Here is a 25,040-nt window from a genome sequence, read left to right as displayed (position 1 = left end):
GCCTAGCCCTAGGTTCAAAAGTACAACAACGCCTCTTCTTACTACTAAATTATCAAACGCGCCCCCAAACGTGAACAACATCATCAGTAAATATTACCCAATTCTCACGAGCACCCAGAAACGTAATTAGATTTTTTTCGGAATCACTCAGAGCTCCCTACAGGCACCACCACTAATTTTAAGGATATAATTGTGCATGCCAAACTAAGGACAAAGACGAAGTTGGGAAGCTGTTCTTGTGACCACGCCTGGTGGCTCTACATGCAAACATATTCAGTGTTCAGCTACAGTAAAAAGTACAGCGTCGAATTACACAAGGTAACGTCCACTTTCACTTGCAAATCAAGCAACGTAGTCTGCTGTCTAGAATGTGCCCCTTGTAGCAAACACTGCTACTGTGAGACTGGACAACAAATTCATGCAAGACTCAACGCCCACCACGCAGTTACAAAACACAATCTACCTAAAACAGTAGCCAGCCACTTCAATAAGCATAGTCATATTTTCGACGAAACAAGGCTCTATATACTACAAACAAATTTCCGTTCACCTCGCGAAAGGAAATATATGCACTCATATCGCATGCAGAAGTTTAAATGCCTCCACCCGACGGGAATTAATTTGGCATGTGGCACCTTTGAAACATTAAAAGCGGTAACTTAGATCTGAAATTCTCATATAATCAACCAAGGCACAAAACACATCGTGCCACCAGCGAACCTTAATCCTTCCCCTTTAACCTCACCTATTCCCCAATTTCGAATTTTTTGAACCCTGCCAGTCACTTGAATAGTCTCTTTGATATTTTTACGTTTATATCAACGGTAGGGCCCCTTTTCCCATGTACACCTGGCCCCGCCCGCTTCTACTCATGCCGCCCTCCTATTCCGGTGTGCCCCCCCCCCCTTTTTTGCGTGTTTTTATTATATATATTTGTTAAACACCCTCACCAACTTTTTTCAATTTCCAAACGCCAGAATACCTTTTTCACGCCTCAGCCACGCAGGATATCGCCGCTTCTTTATACCGCCATAACGACGCCTATTTAGCTAGTGGGGCTTACGGCCTTTGAAATAACATGCCGCTACCTTCCAGTTACCCAATGTATTGCACCCCAGACTCCTTCTCGACATCTTAACTCCTTCAAAATTACCCGACTCATTGCTGCTACGCTACTAGAGTCCTTCTTTCAAATGATGTCTTATTGGGTCTTTTTGTTACTCGTGCACTGACCGCCAGACCAAAAATTACAACGACGTCTCTATGTCTTTAAAGTAGAACATTAATGCATGAATAATTCATATTCTTATAATGTTGCGCAACGAATATCCACAGTCTGCCCTAGAGGAACAGTCGGAAGCACTTGTGACACAAAAAGATTTATTGATGGAAAAAAAAAAATACATTCCTGGACTCGGCAAGAGACAAGCCTAAAGTCTAGAGACTAGGCTCTTAGAAGAGAGCGAGCCAGGGCTGATCTGTTGATTTTTGATGTCTCCGTTTTCGGGAAAGTATCCACGAAATAAACGCCGCCGTACAGATGCTTGTGCACAGCAAGGTTACCTGAAAGGTAGTAAAGGAACATGCACCATTACTCATAGTCATCTGTAGGTTCACACATTTTCCATGAGCGAGCGATATGCTAAGCAGCGCTATCCGTGCCTAGCTACTGAAGGCAAGTGGCACAAAAGCGAAGGGAAATATAACAACAGCATGAAGATTTTCTAATCTATGCTCCAAATTACTATCATTTTTAGTTTATTTCAACAGTACCAGTGTATCATAGATCACACTGCCGCAAGCAGTGCGAATGATGTGCTCAGTCCATCGCTGGCCACGCGCATCATACATTTAAAATGGGAAGGTTTCTATGCAACTCACATTCTTTCATTTGTCATACGTTGCTCTTTGCGCCTCAGCAGAGTTCCAAGTTTAGAGGTGTGGAACGGTACGGTAACGTATTGTAGGAAGACGGATGAATAATACCGGAAGAAGCTTTCACACATTAGGTTGTAGATTGTTAAACTTCACAAAACAAATAGCTCATACTCCGAGGCAATAAAGATGATATTTCTGGATAGCCTAATTGTATTTTTTTTTTTTATGAAACACGGAGGTGAGAGCTGAACTTAGAAGATGGGGTATGTGAAAGGGGCAATTGTAGAGAAAAATATAGAAAGCATGTCCTTTCGCTGCGTAATGAAATTATACCTGTTGTATATAGGCATTTGTCAGGGAATATAGTTTAGCAGCAGAAAACAGGTGCTGTGTTGCCCTCGTGGACCAGTCTTACCTGCACTACGCCAGACATGGGCTACTCGCTCTTTTGTTTGTTTCAGCCACGCCCTAATGGTCACAACGGTGCAACTTTGTGGCCAAATATGCGAGCACGCATGTGCGTATTTAGAAGCATCCTGTGATAATTACGCGCCCAGTAATTATCGTTATTTGCTGGACTTTTTGTCCGAAGGCGGTAACAAGCCGTTCTAGCTAGTGGACTTGGTAAGATGACAAAGAAAGAAATAACACTTGTGTAGGATCTTCAACAGTCATACCGAGTCATGGATGATTGCGAATGTTTTACCTATGAAATAGGCTACGTATATTAGCTGAGTTATAGCACTAGTCTAATTTTACTGGCCCAACTGCCGGCACACCTGATATATAAAACTTTATTCTCGTATTTGTAGGAATAGACGCGTAAACATCGTGAAGCAATTAGAATTAGATTAAGAAAAAAATAACTGCTCCCGACGGATCTTCAAGGCACTCGTGAATCTATTCATTATAGAACGTCTGCTATTTTAGGGGACAACTTGCTAGTGGCGCAGGATATCCTGAAAATAATCTAGCACCTGCTAATAGGAGCATTAGAAAGCCATGCGCAAGCCTATAAAGTGGAAGAAAGCGAGGCTATGATATGGTGTGCGTGAGTGCGGAACACATTGGACGCTTGTGGTAATGAAGGAATGAATCAACCATCGTAACAGTTCTCTGCGTGCAGTGGCAACATTCGTTTCTATAACTGAAGTACAAGCAGAAATATGTAAATGTATGATGTGCATTTACCGGTTTCACAGTAGCTATCTCGCTATGAATGAGTAGACGTTTACCGCGCAAAATCAAAACAGATATACGAGACATAGACAAAGCATAATCTGTCGTCTTGCTGTGACCTCTATCAGGATTCTATACCACCCCACTGATTGTCAGATATCACGGATATTAGCAGCCAGATAATGCATATAAAGCATTGCATTAATGCTGACGGTAATGTGCATAAAATAGTCCAAGCATCTCCACAAACAACTCACTGGCAACCGTGGCCTTTATTCTCTCGGCGAGCGTCGGCAGGTCATTCCTCCTGCCTTCTTCCGTAAGGACAATGGCAGCCGCCGGCGCCTCGCCGTAGTCAGGGTGCGGAAGGCCCACCACGGAAACTTCCGCGATCTCGAGTGCGTGCTCGCGGAGTAGCAGTTCTTCCAACTCTGCGGGGACGACCTGATTATCCATGCACTTGATCATCTGTTTCAGTCGCTCGAGAATGTACAGCTGACCGTCTTCATCGTAGTAGCCTGCGTCGCCTGGGCCAAAATAATATTCATAATATCGAGGAGGCCTTGTTCAGACGATTGGGCCTTCGCAGCAACCAGCATGCTTATTAAATGCTACGCTGAACACGACTCTAATTACAGGGCCTTGCAGCGCTTTCAGCATGATCAGCGATTGCATCCGTTTATATAAACTTTTATTCACTATGCCTCAAGGCTCCCACTACAAAGGAAAAGGAAAGGTGCACATATTATCAGTATCAGAATCGTCATAGAATTTCACTCCCTCGTCTTCACAGGGCCTTGAGTGCCTTTCCCCTTTCTGCGTTTCGTCCCAGCAGTAGAGCTTATAGATTCTACACTTCCCGTCTGCAAAAGACACTTTGTTTCTGATATTCCGGACTTGAAGTTTAGCATCGTTGCGGAACCTGATTGCAGAACTGAATGCGGAGACAGCTTGTCTTACAGGTTGTGATTGCAAGAATATTTCCACACCCTGTCAGAAACCTCGAACATTTTATCGGCTACATTCCAATAATTCATTATACTGAGGCGGAGCCGCTTGACAGCAGCCAGCAGCACCGTCCGGTCCTGTTTGTGCCACTAAAGCTACATGCTCTAAATATCGTAAGACCGTTTGCGATGTCCGCACGTATATTAAGTAGATTGAAAAAAGTCTCACATTAGCTCTTCTTCTTAAAATTAAGTCTTATGAGATGTGTTTGTATCTAAACTATTACCATATTTTTTGTAGCCGATCAACAAGGTTGTAGTTGGAAAGATTGGATGCGCTTTTTAGACGATCACAAGGAAGAAGATGGGACAGGCGCAATTCCGCGCCTGTCCAATCTTTCCAAATACAATGAACCAACTTGCCCAACAGCGCATCTTGCTAAGCAACATTGGATGTATTGTCACTTTATGTTATACAAGTTGCCTGTGCAGCAAAAGGCAAGACAGATAAGTGAGTTAGAAAAAAGCTCGATGTTCGTAACATTACATTCCTAAAAGTCTGAAATATTCGAAACTTTTAGCAGTATTTGGTGTACTTACATACATTTGCTCGGAAACGCAGAAAGCTGGGCACGTTTGCAATAACACTTTTAAACGAATGCCTAGATGTTATTGAAAGTGCAGGGCCATCAAAAGTGCCGAGCTAAGACACTGCCTACCTGACCTACACCAGCATTCTTCGTCGAAAAGCTCGGCGGTCTCCTTCGGTCGCTTGTAATATCCCCTCACCATGGACAATGACTGGAAGCAAATCTCGCCGGTCTCGTGGGGACCAAGTTTCCGACGCGTGTACGCGTCAACAATCTGCGAATTAAAAGGTCGTTTGATTGTATGTAGTATGTGAAAGCATCTATTATGAAACTTCGTCGATATGCAGTCTTGTATAATCACTTTGGTACCATGACGATGCACGAGTATCTTTTTTTCATTCATTGTTAAATACAAGGCGTGAGACAATAAGCCTGCTTTATAAATTCATGTGTAAGTGCCATCTCGCAAAAGATGAGCAGAAATCGGACAATACCACTTTAACTGAAAGAATAAAAGGAATTTGCATCATGCGCGAGGATACATATTTAAGGGAGAAACGCTGGAAGTAAACCTGAGGAACTTTTGATGTTTTTTGCACTCAGTGTGACAATTGGAGCAAAGAAACAACGGCGCTCCCTAGAAAACAGTGAATAACATTGTTTTTTTTTAGCTTGTTACCAAAAGTTTAAAAACTGCGCCGGTCATAAAAATGTAGGCAAATCGTCAGGTTAATATAAGCTCTATGAGCCCAGTCAGCACTGCGACAGAGACGTTCTTATATGAATCCTGGAGAGGCTTGCCTAGCAGTTTGGCGTGCGTGGAAAAGTGTTTTCGGCACCACTCACCCGTGGGCCGCATTATTTGCTTCATCTTGTTTAAGAAACGGCTACTTTTGAGGCTCACAGGCTGCTAATCTCGCGGCATTTTAAACGAGAGTGTAACTGCCAGCTCTTGAAATCGGTGGTGTTTGAAGCCAAGAATCAAGCGAACGTGGAAAGCAGAAAGGCGCCTAGGCCTACATGCTTGCTCCTATTTGCCTGCGAATTTCTTCTGAACATTTCATTAGCACTATGGGCCACAACAACGCTGAAATTTCAAAACAGGAATTACTTAGCAATAAATTGCTAAGTATTCTTCATACCCTTCAAAGTAAAACTTTGAACACGAAATATGACATGAATGTGCCTGAAAATGCGTTGCTTCAATGTTTGGTACTAACGGATAACGAAAAAATTTGTGAAAAACCAACGAGGCTTACTATACAAGAATACGTTAAGCATGCATTGGGAGGTGGTTATTTGCGGCGCTACATTGCACTCTCTTATAGTAAGGCACTCCACCATGCCTGACGCATACGCAGAAGCCAACCGGTACTTTGAGCGCCCCTTCCTCAAGCAACGCGCTAGGAACCACGTGCAGCGCCTACCATCACTTCTGATTCCAGACGCTGCGAGCAGAGGGTCAGCGTCTCAACGGCCGCGTCTCAAAGCGTTAGCTGTCACGCGGGAAGAATGCGAGGAAGCTCCCCTTACCACTGTGACACCATGCAATACTGAACGGTACCACCATACTGCCCCACGGCACGGTTGTACCCGGTGGCGCGGGCTTTATCTTAAAATCGGTCTCGTTCGGGGGCGCAGTCACCGCGGGCCCAGCGCTCGCAGTTTTGCGTGCGGTGTATACTGGCCGCTCAGTTTCCATTGAAGCGATAGAAAGCACAAAGGTCACTTCGGTCGCTGCTACTACCGTGATTCCTCATACCAGCGTTTCGACAGCGAGTGTCTGCGGTCATCGAATGTGAAGTTTTCATGCTAGCCTGTGCGCACTGCCAGCATGCTAGGCAATTTAGCTAGTAAGTGAATGTTTCCACTCTGGCGTTTGCTCCATATGGCGTGTCCACGTGAGTCCTTTCTTGAATAGGATCGGCCTTGCGGACAGTCTAGGCCTTGAGGCGCATTCAGGGCCGATAGCGTCGTGTGCACTATAGCACCCATACGCTAGCACGTCAAGCGCGTTCACGTGTGATACGTCACTGTAACTTTTGTATCTCGCGCGCGACGAGCAAAGCACGAAAGTATACTTACGCAGGACATAACGCTCTCAATATGATTAAACAGGGTGTTTCAGGGCGCAGCAGCTGTTTATTTTCATCGGAGGTCACGGTTTTATTTCAGGGAAGGTTATAAATTTCTCTAATTACTTTTAATTATGCAGGGTATTAACACACATAACTATTCTTGCTGCGGTTGATTACTGATGGTCGAGCAGAGGACGAGGACAATCCCTGCAATGAGCCGCAGCATTTCATCGGCTATCTTCAGGATTCATCATCTCTGCCAGCCTTCTACTGTTAATAAAGAACCAATTATCTAACAGTTTTTGTGGAGGTGGCGGCATACCTTGACCACGCCATCACGGTACTCCAACCGACAAATCTTCACCTAAACTATGGCCTTGCCTCACTGTCTCCATTCCCAGTGGTGTTCGAGATGTTATGCAATTAAAATGGAGCCAGGAATTTACCAGCTCTACCGGCCTCTTCGGTGCCACTATACGTGGGAGCGGGTTCGTTGCCACGCCAGCACCTCATGGAGCTTCGATTTTACGTAGGCAAGTCCGGCGAGGATGTTACGATTGGCTCAAAGACAACAAATGGCTGTGGAATCACTACCACTGGGACGGAGTAAGTCAGCTCTCAGATGTTGCCATTCATGACGCACACGGCGGTGATGTGGTTCGATAAGCATGATGATACGCTTAAAACATGGGCTCGCATCATTCCGGAAATAAGAGAGTGCTTCGGCGATTCCGTCGCGAAGAAGCAGACAGAGCAGACGTTGTTTCGAAGAACCAAAGTTCCGGGCGATGTGTGCACAGCGTATATAGAAGCCAGACTGAAGCTCCCCAGAATGGTCAGTCCTCGAAATGTTAGAGGAATATAAATTTGCCCATTTCTTGAAGGGAATCGCCGAGGGTGTTTGTAGTTTCCTCACCGGAAATAAGAGCCTTAACTCAGTTGCTGACGTTATACGTAATTGCGGCACTTTTGAGATGCTGAAGACGCGGTGCGTCGCACCGAAATTTTGCTGACTCATAAATGTTACGTCTGTTGCCAGTGTAGACGGCTGCCTATCAGTCGATCTCACATTAATTATTAGGTAGATCGTGTAGGAAAAACAGAGTCAACACGCAGAAATGACCAACTTCCCAATAAACCGCTTTTACCCCTGGTCCATCACTGTGCGTTTGCCGTTGGATCGAGTCCGGCTCAGCTCACCCTATTGGGCACAAGCCTTATCGAGTGTCTTCTTCTGGACTGACTATTGCAGAGCAAGTGCAACGAGATGTTAAAGAGAAACTCCATGCAAGTTTTCTCGAGCCAATAAACAGCGAAGGTTATGCTGCTGAAGAAAAAAAGAAGGCTCTCGGAGGCATTGCAATGATTATAGGCAGCTAAGCGTGGTAGCAAAGAAAGATGTGTACGCGTTCCCATAAATCGATGACGTAACAAACCACTTGCATTCAACCTCCTTTTCGTCGATTGGTTTAAGGTGAGTTTATTTCACATTCGTATAGACCCCGTCGAAAGAGGGAAGACCGCATTTGTGACACCACGCGGTTTCTCAGAATATAACGTGATACCGTTCAGGCTTTGTAGAATGCCCGACTCTTTTGAGAGATTCATGCGGCCAATACTTCGGAGAATAAAATGGAAATATGCCTGTGTTTCTTGGATCATGTTATTATTTTCGGTGGTACGTATGAAGATCACAACACCTGCCTTATCCCGATTTTGCATTGCGTGAAGAACGTTGCCTTGATTCTCAACTCCTGGAATTGTCGGTTTGGTGAGCGCCAGGCATAGCTTCTTGGACAACTGAACAAGGATGGAGTCCGACTTGACCAACAGAATATTGAGGCAGTCATCACCTTCAAGTCCCCGCAGTCTGCAGGAGAGCTCCGCAGTTTCCTTGGGTTAGCATGCTCATACTTTTGTAGGTTTCTTCCGAGATTCGCGGACATAGTACATCAGTTAACCTGTCAGTTGCAAGAAGATATACCCGTCGTTTGTACACCAGAGAGCAAGTCATCGTTATATAAGACCAAACTACTTCTTACGTCGAGCGCTATACTACGTCGCTTCGACCCATCCATCCCCGCCAATATTGATACTTACGCCAGTGGGATAGGCATGGAAGCAGTGCTCGTACAAGGATACAACGACGTCGAACATGTTGCTTGCGTCAGTCGTCCCAGCAATTATGAGCGAAAGTACACTGTCGCGGAGCCAGAATGCCTGGCGGCTGTTTTTTTCTGTTCAGAAATTTTGCTGTTATATTTAAAGTTGTCTATTCCCGATCACCACCAAACACCGTTTTTATGCTGGCTTAAAAGTGTTTCTGCCGTCATCTGGCACGATGGTCTTTGGGACTTCAAGAGTTTAATTTCCTGGTAACGTACAGGAGTGGCCGCCATCATGTATTCACCTACTGCCTTGCTCATCTACCATTGGCAGTGGCACACTTCAATGAAGACAGGTTAGTTGATGGTCTTGCTGCTTTGCTCCTGAATTTCCCGATGTTACCGCTTTCCAGAAGTATCAGTGTAACGACGTAAGTATCAATCTGTCTCTTTCGCGGCCCACACTCGATGCCAGTGGTAGAGGGAATACTGACTGGATGAAAAGTATCTGTACTCAGACACGAGGCCATTATTGTAAGGCAATTGATGGCGCCGGAAACTGACATTACAGGTACAGAAACTCAAGTTCGATTGGCCAATAGGACGGTACAGCGGATTCCCGTGGCGCGAGTATTGCTTTTGACTACTTGTTGCTATGGATCGATTGAAGCCCTTTGTGTTAAAAAGCCAGTTTACTACGTCATTCTTGGAAATGTCCGAGGGGTCAGAAACGTTGATAGCCCAGATGCCCTTTCAAGTTATACCGGTACAAAAATCGCAACTAGGACAAAGCAACAATCCACCGAAGTCGTTCTCAAAGACGATGAACGTGCGGATACACATACGAGGAAACTACCACATCTTTACTTGTATGGGACTGAGTTTGTTTACGAGACTGAGCATCAGCCACTGGAGTACCTATAACGGGTAAATCATAAGATTGCCATAGTCATGTCCTGGGGCCTCCTGCTACAAGAGTATAACTTCTTCATGTACTATATTAAAAGTAAGACAACGGAGGTGCCAATTTTATGAGTAGTGTGGTGCTATCGATAACCAGAGAAGTGTCACTCGAAGAGTGCAACAATACTTTGGGAGTAGTGCTGTTGTTGACATAGACGTGTTTCTGAGAATCAACGAGAACTAACGTGCTCTGCGCGATGGTGTAGTGAAGCGTGCTGCCCGTCGAAAACGAAGAGGTGAACAAGCATTGTTGAAGTTCTCGCGGAGCGAAACACAAAAAATAGGGGGCCATGGTTAGGAGTAACGAGTACAAGTAAAAGAAGAGGAAGAGAAAGATATGGTACGAACAAAAACAGACAAGACATTGGAAAACGGAAAAATGGAAAGGCAAGACGCCCTCTTCGAGATGGGGCGCGCGCATAGAAGCACGTGGTGGCCGGGGCGGAGCGTTTCGGGGAGAAAACGGCTAGACGTCCTGCCCCAGTACCGTGGCGATATAGTGAGGTCCCGCCCGAGTACCAGGCTCGGCGAGCAGCCCACCACCGGGTCCAAAACTACCGCTGGCCTGTACCTACGCGTGAAGACACATCAGCGTTTGCGCCGCTGAACGTGGACGGGCGAAGGCTTCCTGCACCCAGTCACTATCCAGCCAACGGACATGAGCTGGGCCAGTACGCACCAGCGCCAGCCAGCACAACTCCCGCTCTGCCGGAGCACGACAGCTCTCGAGCGATTGTGCCTTCGTCACTTCAACGGGGCACCGGCGACGCTGGACAGCAGCGACGACGGATCACAGACCGGGCGACGAAGGCATTCGAGATGGACATAACTGGTACTGTAAGCACCCTGAAGTTAGGGTATAAACGATCGCCCCATAGACCTAGCTTAACCAGGGGGGGGGGGGGGGGGGGGGGCGTCGAACACGACACCTAATTAAAGAGGACTCATTCTGTGCGCAATAATTGTTGAATGGTAAAGTGTGCGCCTTTATACTCATAATGCAGGGAATGTTCTCGTGGTATCGAAACTTGCGTCCATGCGGTCATTCTGCATACTCAAGCGAAAGTACCAAGGGCTGACGTACGCGTGACAGTTACATTTACTGCTGACTACGTTGCCATTGTGCCACTTTCTGCCATCTGCGCTGTTCTCGCTAGCTGTCTAATAGTCAGTTCTTATGATGTCGAAAGATGTGAGGGCACTGTTTGATTAGCTAAAGCGCGAATTATGACAGTGTTCAGGGAATTCAAGGAAGTCTTCGAGCGAGACATTCGCGAAGAGATATTTAACTACAGGTGGAAAGGAATGCGATAAACTGAAGATTGAGAGCAAGGCTCCGAAAACATGATACGCTGAGCTAAAAGGATGGTGCTCTGATCCTGAACGACAGGTAGCAGACCATGGAGGCAGAATACTTCAGGCTGAGCAATGTTATCTAAAATTAAATCTTGTAATTAATGGTATTCCATGTGATTCTTCCGAAGGCGCAGTTGCAATATTAATAGATATCGGTAAAAATATGGGTTTGCAGATTGTTGGGGCTGATATAGAGCGAGCACAAAGCTACATTTACAAAGAACTCAAACAGAAAGAACATGGTTGTGCAGTTTTTGCAAAGGCAGAAGAGGGACACTGTTTTCAGGAATGTGTGTGAAGCAGACCTGACATCGATTCGCGATAATCTGTGTTTGGGAATGATCATTTGTGCCGCGAGTTGAAACGACTTCATAGTCAAGCCAGGGTGCACAAGCGCCAGGCTGGCTGAAAGGATGTGTCGGTTTGCGATGGGAAAATTCTAGCGCAGCAGCTTGATAATGAGCCCAAGACCAAATTGAGAGCAGCGAGGACGTGCACAGAATGAAAAGTTCATCACGAAAGCAATGCAATGAAGTCACCGTTTTGTGCTGTAAGCATAACTTCGGCGCTATTAAAAAATTACACTGGTGTAAAATACGTTTTGTTTGTTTCACTTGCTGGATTTAAAAAGTGGAATCCATGAAGGAACATAAATTATGAACTTTGTCTGCTAATGTCATTGTCTTCTCTCTACGCGTTCTTGAAGAAGAAACTCGCTTTAGCAGGTAATAACATTTTGAGGTGTCCGTCCTACGAGAGGAATTTCTGTTACTTGTCCTTCTTGTGTGACACGGTAGAGTGTAGGTCGCCGTTGCTTTCCTCGCTGACATACCATTTCCCGCAATTTATCTGATCTCAAGCTGTTCAGCTGATTCTTTGAAAAAAAAAGTCACTCGCAGTTTTGAATGCTGAATTGTTGCTGCAATATCCTATTTCATCATCAGTGTGTACGAATTATACTACGGCCAACGTCTTGTTGACACATCCGACTTCTCTGTGAACAAAGGTAGCACTAGTCGTTCTGAAAACGGGACTCCTCTCTAATTTCTATACATCTAAATAAGCAATCAGCGCGCAGCGAACAGAACTAGTTCTGTTTTTTCCTTGAAACTTTTTATCGAATTTTACAAAGATCGAAAGATGGCTCTCCCATCACAATGACTTGTATTGACAAGGTTACAATGCATCTTTCCAGAAAAGGACAATGACAGGAGGTGGTGGCGTATGTATGTTTTTCAAGCAAGGTATCAGTTCTGGACTTCTTGATAAATAATGTTTATGAAGTGTATATTTTTAAGTGATTTGCTTGAAATGCATAAACTCTATTTTCCTTGTGGCATAGGTCCTGCCATGGGAATGTAAATGCCATTTTTTTTTTTGCGTGTAGGTGTCATGTTTTCCTACATGAACACACATCACTTTCATTTAGTTTTAAGTGGTGGTATTGACATTGACATGCATGCTAAAACCTGCAAAAAGGTTGAGTATTCTGTGCTTTTCTATTTTAGTTCTTATCAAACACAATACTAGAACCAAATCGCATAACAACAAATGACGCAACATTAATAGACCATTTCATTACAGATCGACTTCGTGACCGCCTGTTGTACAATTAACATAACACTCAGTGATCGTTTACCTATATATCTAATTGCCGATAGGTGCCATGTGAAATGCAAGTCAGTTCCAAATATGCGATGCCATGACATAACTGCGAATTCTTCTTTCTCATCTCCGAGATGAACTCTCTGCAACTGGCTGGGAGCTGGGACGGGGTCTTCTTTTGCTCACTAGTGGACGCAGCATGCCAAAGCTTTAGGGAAGTAGGTATTTCTAACTACAAGCGGTGTTTCTTATACGAAATAATGAAAAAATGGAAAGCGCTCACGGACACCATGGGGGACAAGAGAACTGCATAAAACGATAAAAGACCAAAATAACTTGTAATTATTTTTGTGGCCTCGCTATCTATAGACATTGTTATCATTGCAGAAATTTAAAAATGGCCCAACTAAGTTCGTAGACAAGCACAGTGTAAATATTATCCTCTCATGTTTGAAAGTGTTACAGCGATTAAAAAGACGTGGAGTAAATTAGCTTTATTGCATCCTTAAGAAAGCTAGTTGAAATGATGAAGAAACTTCAACCAGTGATTGAATACATAAAGCTGCCGAGAACTTCAATTATCTCACTTCATTAGTGCTCTGTGTCAATGGCATCGCTGCGATGCATGTCGTGCCAGCACCAGTTGTTCCTTCGGTGTTTCTTTCTTCCACTACCGAATATGAAATTGCAGATATTTTTATAATGCTTTAAAAAGGAAACTCTGGCGATATCGACCATTTCAAGATAAAACCACGTTGTGGTCTACTTATTGGTCGCACATACAACATACATTTACAATTTATTTGTAAGCACGTATTCTCTGCCGCAGCGCATGACGAATACAAATGTTACAGTGGTCTTCAAAGGAGGGGACAACCTTGACCTCACTAACCACAGGCCCACAACTATCTTGCCCCTCTTCTTAAAGCCCATAGAAAAATTACTCTGTCAATTATCGATCTTTTTTTGAATTCCGCTAAATATTCATGCCGGTTCTGTTTGGTTTCAGGTCTGAAAAAGAGCATTTTTACGGGCAAAAGTAAATCATATTAGCCAACATACGAGACACAAGACTTACTCTAGGCCTACTTGTTGAATGGCATTCGACCGTAATAACGACACAACTGTATCACAGAAACGACCGTATTATCGCGTTCGAGACATTTCACTGGATTTATTTACGAGTTATCTAAACAATAGGCAACAATCTGTAGCCATAAGCACAAAACATTATGATTGCAAAAAAATACACAACGTGTACCACATGGTAGTATATTGGGGCCCATACATTTTATTATTAATGATAATCACATTGTTTGCATAAATCGGTCGATCCAGTATGTATTACACGTGGATGGCATTAGCTTGTTTTTCACAGGTATGGACAAGGACGACCTTGTTTGAGTAGCTAGCACAATCTTAAGCGATCTTTACGTATTGTCTGCGACTAACCCTTTACAAATAATCTGTTCAAAAACAACTCGTTCCTTTCCGTTCCAAAGAAACTCTCGGCTTCTTTAATCCTTCGTGCAATTTTCCCCGAAGCGGATATGAAGGCCTGTAGGAACCCTGACATACTAAGCCGGGCTAGGTGCCCTGACATGCAACTCCCATGACTCCCCTACTCACCTGACACGTCGGCATACCGGAAATTCTTCGGTACGCCGGCGATTGCCTGATTCTTGTTAAGGGAAATGAGCGGTTTCTAGAGATGGTGAACGTATTGAAACTTTTCAAGGAGCAAGGAATGGGGTCGAAGTTCTCGTGTGAGAGGGCAAGATGATCTAGAATTCAGTTTATGAACGTACAGTTATGCTTCGAGCCTGACTATCTGTGCTGGAAATACCAGCCCAGATCCAAAACGCCTCTCCTGGACTTTCGTTCCAGCCACTCCAAGTTGATCAAGAATGGTATAGGTCTCCATAGCCTAAAAAATGCTTTGTTGAAGTCGTGCTTCCATAAAGTAGGCGACAGCGTGTCAAGGCAAGTAGCGCGGCTCCAAATGGCGGGTGTCGCTAACGCCGTCATAACTGCATCAGGGATTAAAGCTCGATTAAATGATCGAAGGATTAAAGAAGCGTGAAATGAAAGAGGGTAAACATGAAGCTAGGGAGACTCAGAAGAAATAGCTTGCTGTCAACCCCTATCTCCACTGTCTGTTGCATATGTTGAAAAAGTTAACATCTCGCTATGGCCTAAATGTCATTTTCTCTGCAAAGAATGAGCTCGCCACCATTTGTTCAGCCGTACGCAGGCGTAGTGAAAGATCGAGCAACTTCACAGCAGATATAAGCAATAAGTCTGGATGCTGTGCCTACTCCTGTAAACAATTTCGTCTCATGCTCAACTTCAATGGTTCATTTCGTGCCTTTCACACATGGAAAAGATATGCGAGCTAAACTGGCGGATGTCTTCACGCTAGGATGAGAGACCATTCTAACTTCCCCAAAGTGATTGTGACCACACATTTTGGAATGCACGTAAGATACTGCAATTCAAATGGTAAATGCACACCGAAGTTTGACAACATTACGATCATTCATGAGCACAAAGATCGAACAGCAAAAGGAGTTGTAGAGACCAACGAGATAAAGGAAACAGGGGCAGCTTGTGTCAGTTTTACTTTTATAGCGCTTCATGGCAATGAAATATCTTTTTAAATACGACCTAAAACGTAGAAATTTTTTTGGCCAGTTAAACACCTATTAATATTCTTTTTTTGTGTTTTGTTTTGTTTATCTTTGCTTTTGTGCCGTTTCATGACTTGGGTTTACATAATCTCTAACCTTCCAATGAACTTCCATTTCCAAGTACCCCCGTGTCTTGTCCTCTCTTGTGCCTGGGTTTCTGTCCTAGTAGTTCGCGCTTGGGATTTAGCCATGCTCCGAGGCCAACTCACCCATTTTTCAATTTTGATTAGTTTAGTAGACTTAGACAGAAATGGAGTATCTCAGTATCTCACAACCACCTTTAGAAAGAAACGGTTCGCTAGGCAACTTGTAGACGTCGTGTGAACACGACAGTGGCAATAAATGGTACCTGATAATGTCAAGAGTATGTAGTGAAAGTCAGCCACATAGAATATAAGAAAAACAGTATATGTGGTCGAAAATGGGATAGGGCGTGAGCCTCTGTGTTGCTGTCGCTCTGTGACGTACCGCTACCAATCAACATTAAGCTTGATTGCAGCGCCCTCCATCCGATGATGTGGAGTGCCTGATGTCGATAGGGTGCGTCGCGGCGCGCTAGCTGGCGCGCAAATTTGGAAGGAGGGCGCCTGCATCGAGGCTAGAGCTCGAGGGGGGGGGGGGGGGGGGGGCGTGAGTTGAGCTCAATTGCATAATTACGTCATGGTCCGCAAGCGCAGTGTCGCATTTTGAATGGTGGGGCATTATTATAACAGGCCCTATCTCCCACCGGAGCCGCTAGACCGGAGTGCATCGTGCGCTAGCTTGAACGGTCGCAGCATACGGGTCTACAGCTTGAGTGAACAGTAGAGAGCATGCCTAGTTTGCGCCTTCACAGAAGGAAAAGCGCTCGCTCGTCGTGTACAAGGGACCATTCGTTTCGGTAACAGGTGATGGCTGAGCTGCTACGGACCACGTTCAGCGCGTCGACATTTAGAGTGGAAAAATCGTCAAATCTACGTCGAGGAGCGTTTGGGGTTCCTAGAGCAAGAGAGTCGCCTAAAATACACGCGTCGCTGCTAGGTTGTGCGATGGCCAAGGAGGCCAGATGTGTTCAGATTTACTTTATGCGGAAGCGTGCATGCCCCGCCTGTGAAATCGGCATAGGTGTGCGTCACCGGCAGGGAAACAGGCGGCCGATCAGGACGGCGCGATGAGGTGAATAGAATCGCGTGCCGCAGAAAGTACGGAGAAGCGCACTGAGCACGGTCCTCTGTACTTCCTCCGGCGCGCGATTCACTTCACCTCATGGCGCCGTCCTCCTACGGCGGCTGCTGAGCACGCGGTAACGAAACGACGCCTAGAATGAAGTCTAAGTGGCGTTGAGCGAAGCAGTGAAGGAGCAAGGGGGCGATGCGTCGCGGAGGAGGAAGGTAGGGGGAGGCGCGCAGGGTTGACCTCCTGTAGCAGTTGCTACGATTTGTACGTGCGCTATGGACGTGCCGGGTTCGTCTCGTGATCGAGAAGCCTAGCGAGAAGGATACAGCGGCGACGTAAACGGTGGTAGAGCGAGCGTGAGTCAAGCGACCCCATCTCGTTGCCACAGGCCGGGCACAGGCTGAAGAAGTGTGGAAAAAGCCGGAGGCATGGCGCGCCCAGGAGACACCAGAAGCTATTTTTGTAGTTTCACCTTTTGTTGACTAATACAAAGCCTTGTTATTGCTTAATACATTCATCTGCTGCTTTCCTGTTCATTTGTGCCTTGTCTCCTAAAACCTTTGTTATCGTAAATTTTACATGTTGCAATTGTTGTTTTTTAGTAATTCTAGTCATCATGCACAGGAGATCCCATTTCAGTTTCTAACTACGGGACCTCCTTCTGTATATACTTATCAAGTAATTATACCCATTTTTATCTGTAATAAAACTGACTCTCCTTCTGATTCTGATTCTGGCAGAGAAAAAGGGGAAAGTTAATAATGTGAAAAGGAGAAGGCACTGTACACAATATAAATACAGAAAAGCGGACATAAAAATACAAAAATAAAGCATCAGGGTTGAGAAAAGCGCCGCACCCACACACTCAAAGCTTCTTCAAACCTGCTACGCGCAATGCACAAAAAGGGAATAGCAACCTTATGCTTGCGTGAAACCAGGGTTCACGAAGTGAAACATCCGTGCAACGTTATAGCAATATGCCTAATGCTAGCTGTTACCCGGTACAGACTCGCAGTACTAACAAATATTAAAACAAGAATGATTGTTGGTTTTGCTTCACAAGTTTCTAGAGTAGCGTACCTTTATCCGAATACCGGTTGTTGGAACGCCAACACTAGCATTGGTTTGGCCACCACCCGTCTTCGGTTGACCTGCAACAATGCCGCACGATTCCGTCATTCCATACATGTTGAGCAGGACCTTGAGGCCACTGAATGCTGCACGCGTTGCATCGGCTGCGGAAGCTGAGAACACACTGCCACCCACGACGATTGCTCGTATGCTGGGCATCGTCCTTCCAGTGCGCCGCATATGACTTACGATAGCTTGGATCTGAGACGGGAAGAACAGTGCCGCCGTCGACTGCACAGAGATAAAAATAATTAAGAGAAATGGGGGCGTAGAAAATGTGAGTCTTTTTGATGTCGGCGCAGCTTTGTTAATACACTACGCGGCTGATATATTTTCTGAAAGCACTATATTCTAAAGCAGCTGAAAGAATGCGAAGGCTGACAGATTAGAACAAAAGCCGTAGTATCGCAGGAAATGCGAGGCATTCGTAGTCATAGCGTTGTGTTATATTATTAGACGAAGTAATGTTGTAAACTTATTGACCGTGTGAATTACAGCTAGCATTCGCTAAGTTAATAAGAAAGCGTATTGTAACTTTTCCAGTTGCAAACAGCAACAGTTTCAACTCAATGAACACGAGCACGCGCTGTCACAACTGTGGAATTTTCAGGACCGCAGGGTCGCGTGTTCGTCTAAGGAGCTTGTTGCGCGCTGCCACTCGCTTCACCATTTAAGCTCAGCCGCGTTTGAGAATATCAGATTATGTGTCTTAAAATTGTACGTGCGCGGGAGCACAGCAAGCCTGAGGCCACCTGCCTTCCTGGCTCATCTTTGGACCTGGAAATCCCTTCTGCTGAACTCGAACATAAGGCGTGCGGGTTGCGTGTGCGTTTGGCGATGCTCTAGCACTATCCAGCCTCTCCAGTGGTTACTGGAGAGGCTGGATAGAAGAGGCTGGAGAACCACACGCCACGTTAGGTTACGCGAGCTCTTCCCCACTAGTCCAGATGCGTCGCAGTGCTGAGTGAAAAACGTAACCTCCAGAATTAGGCGCAAGGTGACGCACATCAAGCCTCTGGCCTTCTTGATTTGCCCTCGCGCATGCAGCAGACTCCATTAGAAAACACATACAGTGTGGGGGCCTCTCATCCTCGCACATGGACTTAACTGTGAATCCTCCCGAACGGTGCCCGGATTTGATGAATAAAACGACAGCCTTGAAACGCACAAACACTTTGTTCTAACGAAGCTTTCTCTGGATAATTTTTCGATGTTTGGCCTGATCGGTTTTTTTATTGCGGAGTAAACTAAGGGGGACACATAGTGCAATATAAAGTTTACCGATCCTAGAGTTAAACGTTTTGCAGATGATAATTTGTCTATCTTCAGGAAAGCTATACAACTATGCAAGTTGTACTGCTTCACGAAAGCTTCTTTTTAAATAGCTTTTAATATAAGTCGAATCTGTATTACTCTACAGAGAAGCTTTGTTAGCGACACATTCCGCTATATCGCTTGGCGTCATGATCGCCCAATGTCTCCTCGACTAGTAACTGCGACTGCTGCATCCACGAGACCCTCGACTCCGGCATCAGGCAATTGAGCACTACAACTTGCCGTGCAGGAACGTCAGGTACTGCGCTCCAACAAATAAGACCTTAGGCGCGAGAACACGTTATTTCAGCAGCAGCTAAGTGTACCAGAAAACTACACCTACCACTGAGCGCGCGAGTGCCATACCTAACTACGATTCCACTTTTCACCCGCCTAAGCTTACTGCTCTAAAACCGAATAGCTCCATGGACACGGCTACCTCCACGCCATCAGCTTAAACAGTCTGCGCAACCGTTGAACATTGTCTCGAAGAGGTCACTGTCAAGGCCAAGGAGACCGCCACTGCCACCGCGACTTAAGTGCTCAAAGGAGAGAAAGAACAGCAACATTCAGAGCTCGCTTATAATGTCGTAATTTCTATAAGAAACTCGAACGACGCATGACAGACGTTGAGAAATGCTCCAACCGGTTTAAATGAGCCATATTCAAGAAATCGCACTCATGTCTTGACGATGCTTCCGCCCCCAAAAACTAACTCACCTACGTACCAAATTTGGGAAGCGGAATTGCCGCAGCTACTCACGGAAATGATGAGTTCTACAACAGCGTCTTCCTACGCTCACGTCACACAGACCACCCAATATCATGGCCCTTCAGGAGCTCATGACCACGATGAAACACCGCTTATGCAACCTAGCACATCCCACGCGCACACTACCAATCGTCAGCCATCTCTCACCACACTCCTCCACCGAAGAATTATCGTCATACAGCGCGCCCCTTTCAGGACCGCCAGGCGCATGTTTACGCGACAGCGTTAAGGGTCCCGTGACCCTGAAAACTACGGTGTCATAGTCCCCAGTCCGGCGTCGGCGTTCCGCGTCCACCGGCTTTTCGGCAAACATGATTCCGAACCATGCAAACCCAGCCACGCCCACCAAATCACACGGGCACTTCGTCCTGTACAAGGAAGGCACTGAACTAACACAAATTTCTCAAACTAAAATGCGTCAAGAAATCGTAAAGTACGACTTACGTACAACCTACCGACGTGATAGCACCGGATTGTAATTTTATTATACGAGAAAACATAATTATGTTACGCGGAAACTAAAACGAAGCCCTTTCCCCCGTTTCTACGAAGCATAAATCGGCCACAGCGTCCGAGGCAGGCGCAAATCTCGGGCGGCACGAAGCGGTGCGCCCTATTCCTTGCAAAACCTCCAGATGGCGCTCGTCTCCGCCGCATCCGGGCCTATGCAAGAGACCGTGTTTCTACCAGGAAGCTCGTCTACTTGCATAGCATACACCACCATCGTTTCCCCGTAAAGATTACGTTTACACAAGCTGCAGTGGCCATGAAGCGTAAGAAGCAGCGAGGAATCTTTGAATGCTATCGCGTTCCGCTCCTAAACGTGACGCTTAAGCTTCCTCCAGTTTTTTTTTTCTCGACATCTCCTCTAGTGTATCCTCAATCTGTAGAGCAGTTCCAGACTGCAGCAATATCTTCTACCGCCTCGTCACGGTAGTGGGTCGTTTTGCTCAAGCCTTCCTCCTCTCTGACGTTGGAGATTTTAACGACCGTGCACTTACCTGGGAATAACCCTACAAGAGATGGAACGGCCGTCAGATGGGGACAGGCACCTAGCAACCTCACTACACCGTGCTCACTGACATTGCCAGCCCAACGCGCATTGGTAACAGCGTCTCCAGAGATACTACGCCGTATCTAACCTTGAACAAGCATATTGCGGCGGCAGATTGACTCAATGCGGGACACACTGTCAGCAGTGACCAATTCATTATCCGGGCTCATATCACGGCCGGTCCTAGTAGACGAGTTAGAAAATTACCTAATCTCGCGGACTGAGATGCCTTTCGGGCACGGCGCGCACAGCGCATGCTTGCGGACGGCCACCGCCAACTCTTCATGCCTGGATTACCGGTTTCTTGGAGGACGCCCGGGAAGCAACCAAAGTGTCTCTGAAGCAGCTGGCCTACCGCAGTTCGACAACTGACTTCTTGATATGCTAGAGGCCTCTGAAGAATTTCATAGGCAATAGCAGCATCCGAAACACAAGTGTAAGCTCCGCAGACGCATCGCGCTACTCAACAGAGATATCGAACACTATGTGTATAAGCTCAACAATCATCAATGGCATGCCTAAAAGGGGCCTCCGTTGCTAGGCGACAGCCGGCTAGGCGGAGCATTCGCTGAGCGCGGCCCACCCATAAATGAACTCCTGTGAGGAACTGCTTCGTGCGTAACGTGAGACCAACGTCGACATCTGCTGAAAAAGAGAGGGAAAAAAGGCTTTGGCTGTTCTGTCGTAGCTCGTCCGAGAGCGCTGATGCTTTTAATGTATTGGTTACAGGTTTTATATAGTTCGTTATTTGTATACTACTTACGTGGCACCATGAAGAATGCAGCTGTTTTAAGAGATAAGATCTCTGCCGGAAAGCTAAAGCTTGTCACCAAGCAAGTTAAGAAAATAAAAGTTTGGAAACATTTCCTGGAAGTTGTTGACGGACACACCCTATAACCACAAGGGCATCTGCAGTGCAAAAGCTACAGAGCTTTCTGGAGTCTCCCACTATTGCGTGCCTTATCATAAGGCTGCGGTTTGGCTGGTAAAGCCCCTAATTTAATTTATAGCGAAGCCGCTTACGACGCTGCCCGAGCAAGCGTCCTCCGGGTACGTCGCTCTTCTTCGGCCCAGTGGCTTTCCAGACGGCCTCACCATCAGCAAGCCCTCGGTCCCGAGGCCTTAGCCTCCTTGTGCAGCTACGCACGCGAGCGTATGATCACCTATACCCAGATCATCACGTACTACCGTAAAGTCCGTCTGCAATGCCCAACCCCTGACGAGTCTCTCAACAAGCATCAATCGACCACGCGGCGCCTACTACAGACGCGCACATTCATACAGCATCAGTTTATCATCACGTCTACACTGATTCCTTGACACAGAGCTGCAAAATAGGCCACGCGCAGATCTCGACCACATTATCTGACCACATTACCTAAACGCCCATAAGGGGCGTTTATAGTCCAATGTTATGGGCGCATGGGCGAGCTTCCGCAGATACCGGGTGCGTCAGAGCAGGTTGGCTGCGTCGTGTTAGGTTGGCTGTGCCAGTCCGTCGAACCATAGGTCAAATTATAGAGGCTGTTGTTGTCGCCAATGTGACGTAAAATATGCGTGCGCTCACGCCGCGTCGGACTATATTTAACCCCGAATGGGGGGGGGGGGGGTATTCTGTAAGAGACCGCCTAGTTGACTGTCCATTTCGGTCGCTGCTGATTGGAAGCTGTACGAGACAGGAGGAGCCGAACGACCCTAGCCAATTAGCAGCGGCCGAAATCAAGAGTCCACTAGGTGAACTCTTACAGATAGGTGCTTGTGATTGCCGAAGTCAGCTTCGCCATAGTGAGAGCGGACTTCCTCACCTATTTCAACCTGGATGTTAATGCTCACAATCGGTGCCTAAAGGATAATGTGACATCCCTCGATGTACTTCGACTGCAGTCAAACCTCACCTCATCAGTGCTCCGTACGTTTTAGCCGGTCTAAACATACAATGTACCTGCTGAGTACCCGCAATTCATTAAGACCCGAAACGATGCGCTACCTGTAAAACACAAAGTGACTCATCATCTCTCCACCACCGGCCCACCTGTCGCCGCCTGGCTACGGAGGCCCACTGGACGCAGGTTAGAAGACGCACGCCGTGAGTTTGAACACATTCTTCAGCACTGCGTTATTCGTCCTTCCTGTAGTAGGTCTTCACCTCTTAATCTGGTTCCAAAGCAGGACAGTAGCAACTGGCCGCGCTGTGGTGTTTGTCGAGCTTTGAGTAGTTTCACTACTCTGAAACAATATCCCCTTCCCCACATACATGACTTCGGCGCCCATCTCGCAGAAACCAAAACATGCGGCAAAAAGCCGTTAAGGTTTGTTTCCAAGAAGAACAGATCCTCATACTCAGAACTTGAGCTTCAGTAACTTTCCTATATCTCTTAATTTTCTACGGACATTCGCCATATCTATGGGACCAAAAATTAGGCAGCCGACGCACTGTGGTGAATCGGATGTTTGCCTTCTGGCCCTGTCGAATTCCAAGCTCCAGCATCTGCTCAGCATAACGCATCTGAGCTGCGTAAATTCCCGCGAAAAGGTTCCTCGTTCCAGGTTGTGGAGGTGCCGCTTCTGTACATAATGACATTGGTCACGTGAGACACATCCCAGGAAGCTCGTCGCCCATTCGTGCCCCATTACTTTAGGCGGCCAATAATTGATTGGCCGCCTAAACAGGCTAAGCTATTCCGGCATCAGAGCAACAGAGAGGAGTATCACAGAGCAGTTCGTCCTGCCAATGATCAACAAGGATGTTCGAAGCTGGGCAAGAAGTTGCCGAGCCTGTCAATCAGTTGTTTGTCAGCGCCAGTGCTTGTCTCGTCTCTTTGCGGGTTGTCCTCGATTATGCGCTGAATTTTTCACCTTCAAACAGCCTGCCAAGCCGTCAGGGGGACCCGGTAAACGTGTTGAGCGGCGCAGCTATTCTAACGCCAGGGAGCCGTACCTCATCACGGCTCAGGTACCTTATCACGTGCGTCGACTGGTGCTCAAGATGGCCTGAGGCGACGCCTCTACAAGACATCACGGCCGAAAGAGTGGCGGAAGTATTTCTTGCTATGTGGGTGTCACGGTACGGTTGCCTTTTGAGCATAACTACTGACAGAGGGCGGCAATTCCAAAGCTCGGTTTTTTCGGCCCTGGCGGACCGCTCAGCACGCACCTACATAACACGCCGGTTTACCACCCACAGAGCAACGGCATGGTTGGCCGTCTCCAGCGGCCAGTGGAGGCGCCATTGACACCCACGCTCGGCAGACAGCCCTTGCTGGAAAGGCTAACCGTGTTATTACTGGGGTTGCGAACAATAATCAAGGATGAACTCCAAGTCAGTATAGCGGAGATGTTGTTTCGGTCAGCAATGCGCATACGAGGCCAGTTTTTCGGTACCCAGCAAGGCAATCAGCCAGCGGCTGTGCAGCTCTTATAGGCTACATTCCTGGCTCGACCAGGTTCGGTCTACACCCGTTTCTATCACCCGCGGGCAGCCTGTGTTTAGCTTGTCGACAATGGAGACATCCACGCACGCCTTTCTGCAACAAGACTTTATCACGCCACCATTGACTCCATCCTATGAAGGTCTCTTTTATCTGGTTTTGTGTTCAAAGAAAACTTGAAGATTGACGTTCGCGGCAAGGAGGAGACAGTGCTGTGTGACCGCTTTACACCAACCTATCTTGAATATTAACCCTTTATTTCTTCCTCCGTGCACAGCTAAGCCTACGGCATTCTAGGGGGAGAGGTGCCCTTTTAGCGACCGTCTGTCACTACGTTGTGCACGCTTCGAGGAAATCCAGATTGCCACTCCTTGCCTCGCCATGGTGGTCATTGCCCCCTGTCCTTTCTTGGAGTCACGGTGGCTGCGCGACTAGGCTGTCACCGAAGCCACTCAGAAAACATGCTTTTACATTCGAATAAAGCCAGTCCACTGTTTTCAACCTGCCAAAACGTGGATTCATTGCCTCCGCTAAACCAGGCATCCAAAACACCCATTCTCGCACCGCACGGAGTGTTCAGAATTTTTTTTCAAGTTTCCACAACAACGAAAAGAAGAGCAAATATCCTAGTTGGAGAATATTCACGCGAATACTTCAGGTGTGCAAAATTAATGGGCGAGAACCAGATATCCAAAGCACAATGTTCTCTGCATGTGCGTGCATCGCTTCTCATTAAAATGCGTTGACATCAATATGTTCCAAAGAGCGATGTGACAGACAATTTTATGGTTGCGT

At 46.5% G+C, this 25,040-nt stretch overlaps 1 protein-coding gene across 1 annotated transcript in view; it reads right to left on the bottom strand.

Annotated features, from left to right (window-relative positions):
* Positions 1-1,360: 1,360 nt before the first annotated feature.
* LOC126530656 (uncharacterized) overlaps positions 1,361-25,040 on the bottom strand; it is a 64,225-nt gene continuing 40,545 nt past the window's right edge. The window contains exons 6-9 of the mRNA XM_055070695.2: positions 17,627-17,908; positions 4,724-4,868; positions 3,315-3,584; positions 1,361-1,563 (exon numbers count right to left, since the gene is read on the bottom strand). Of these exons, the coding sequence (XP_054926670.2) occupies positions 1,445-1,563; positions 3,315-3,584; positions 4,724-4,868; positions 17,627-17,908 (816 nt within the window). The 3' untranslated portion in view covers positions 1,361-1,444. The remainder of the gene's footprint in view (positions 1,564-3,314; positions 3,585-4,723; positions 4,869-17,626; positions 17,909-25,040) is intronic.

The sequence above is a fragment of the Dermacentor andersoni genome, chromosome 4 (genome assembly GCF_023375885.2).
Source record: "Dermacentor andersoni chromosome 4, qqDerAnde1_hic_scaffold, whole genome shotgun sequence".
In the NCBI taxonomy this organism is placed as follows: domain Eukaryota; kingdom Metazoa; phylum Arthropoda; class Arachnida; order Ixodida; family Ixodidae; genus Dermacentor; species Dermacentor andersoni.
Note: the sequence above shows the minus strand (reverse complement) of the source record. Positions and strands in the feature narration are given on the sequence as shown.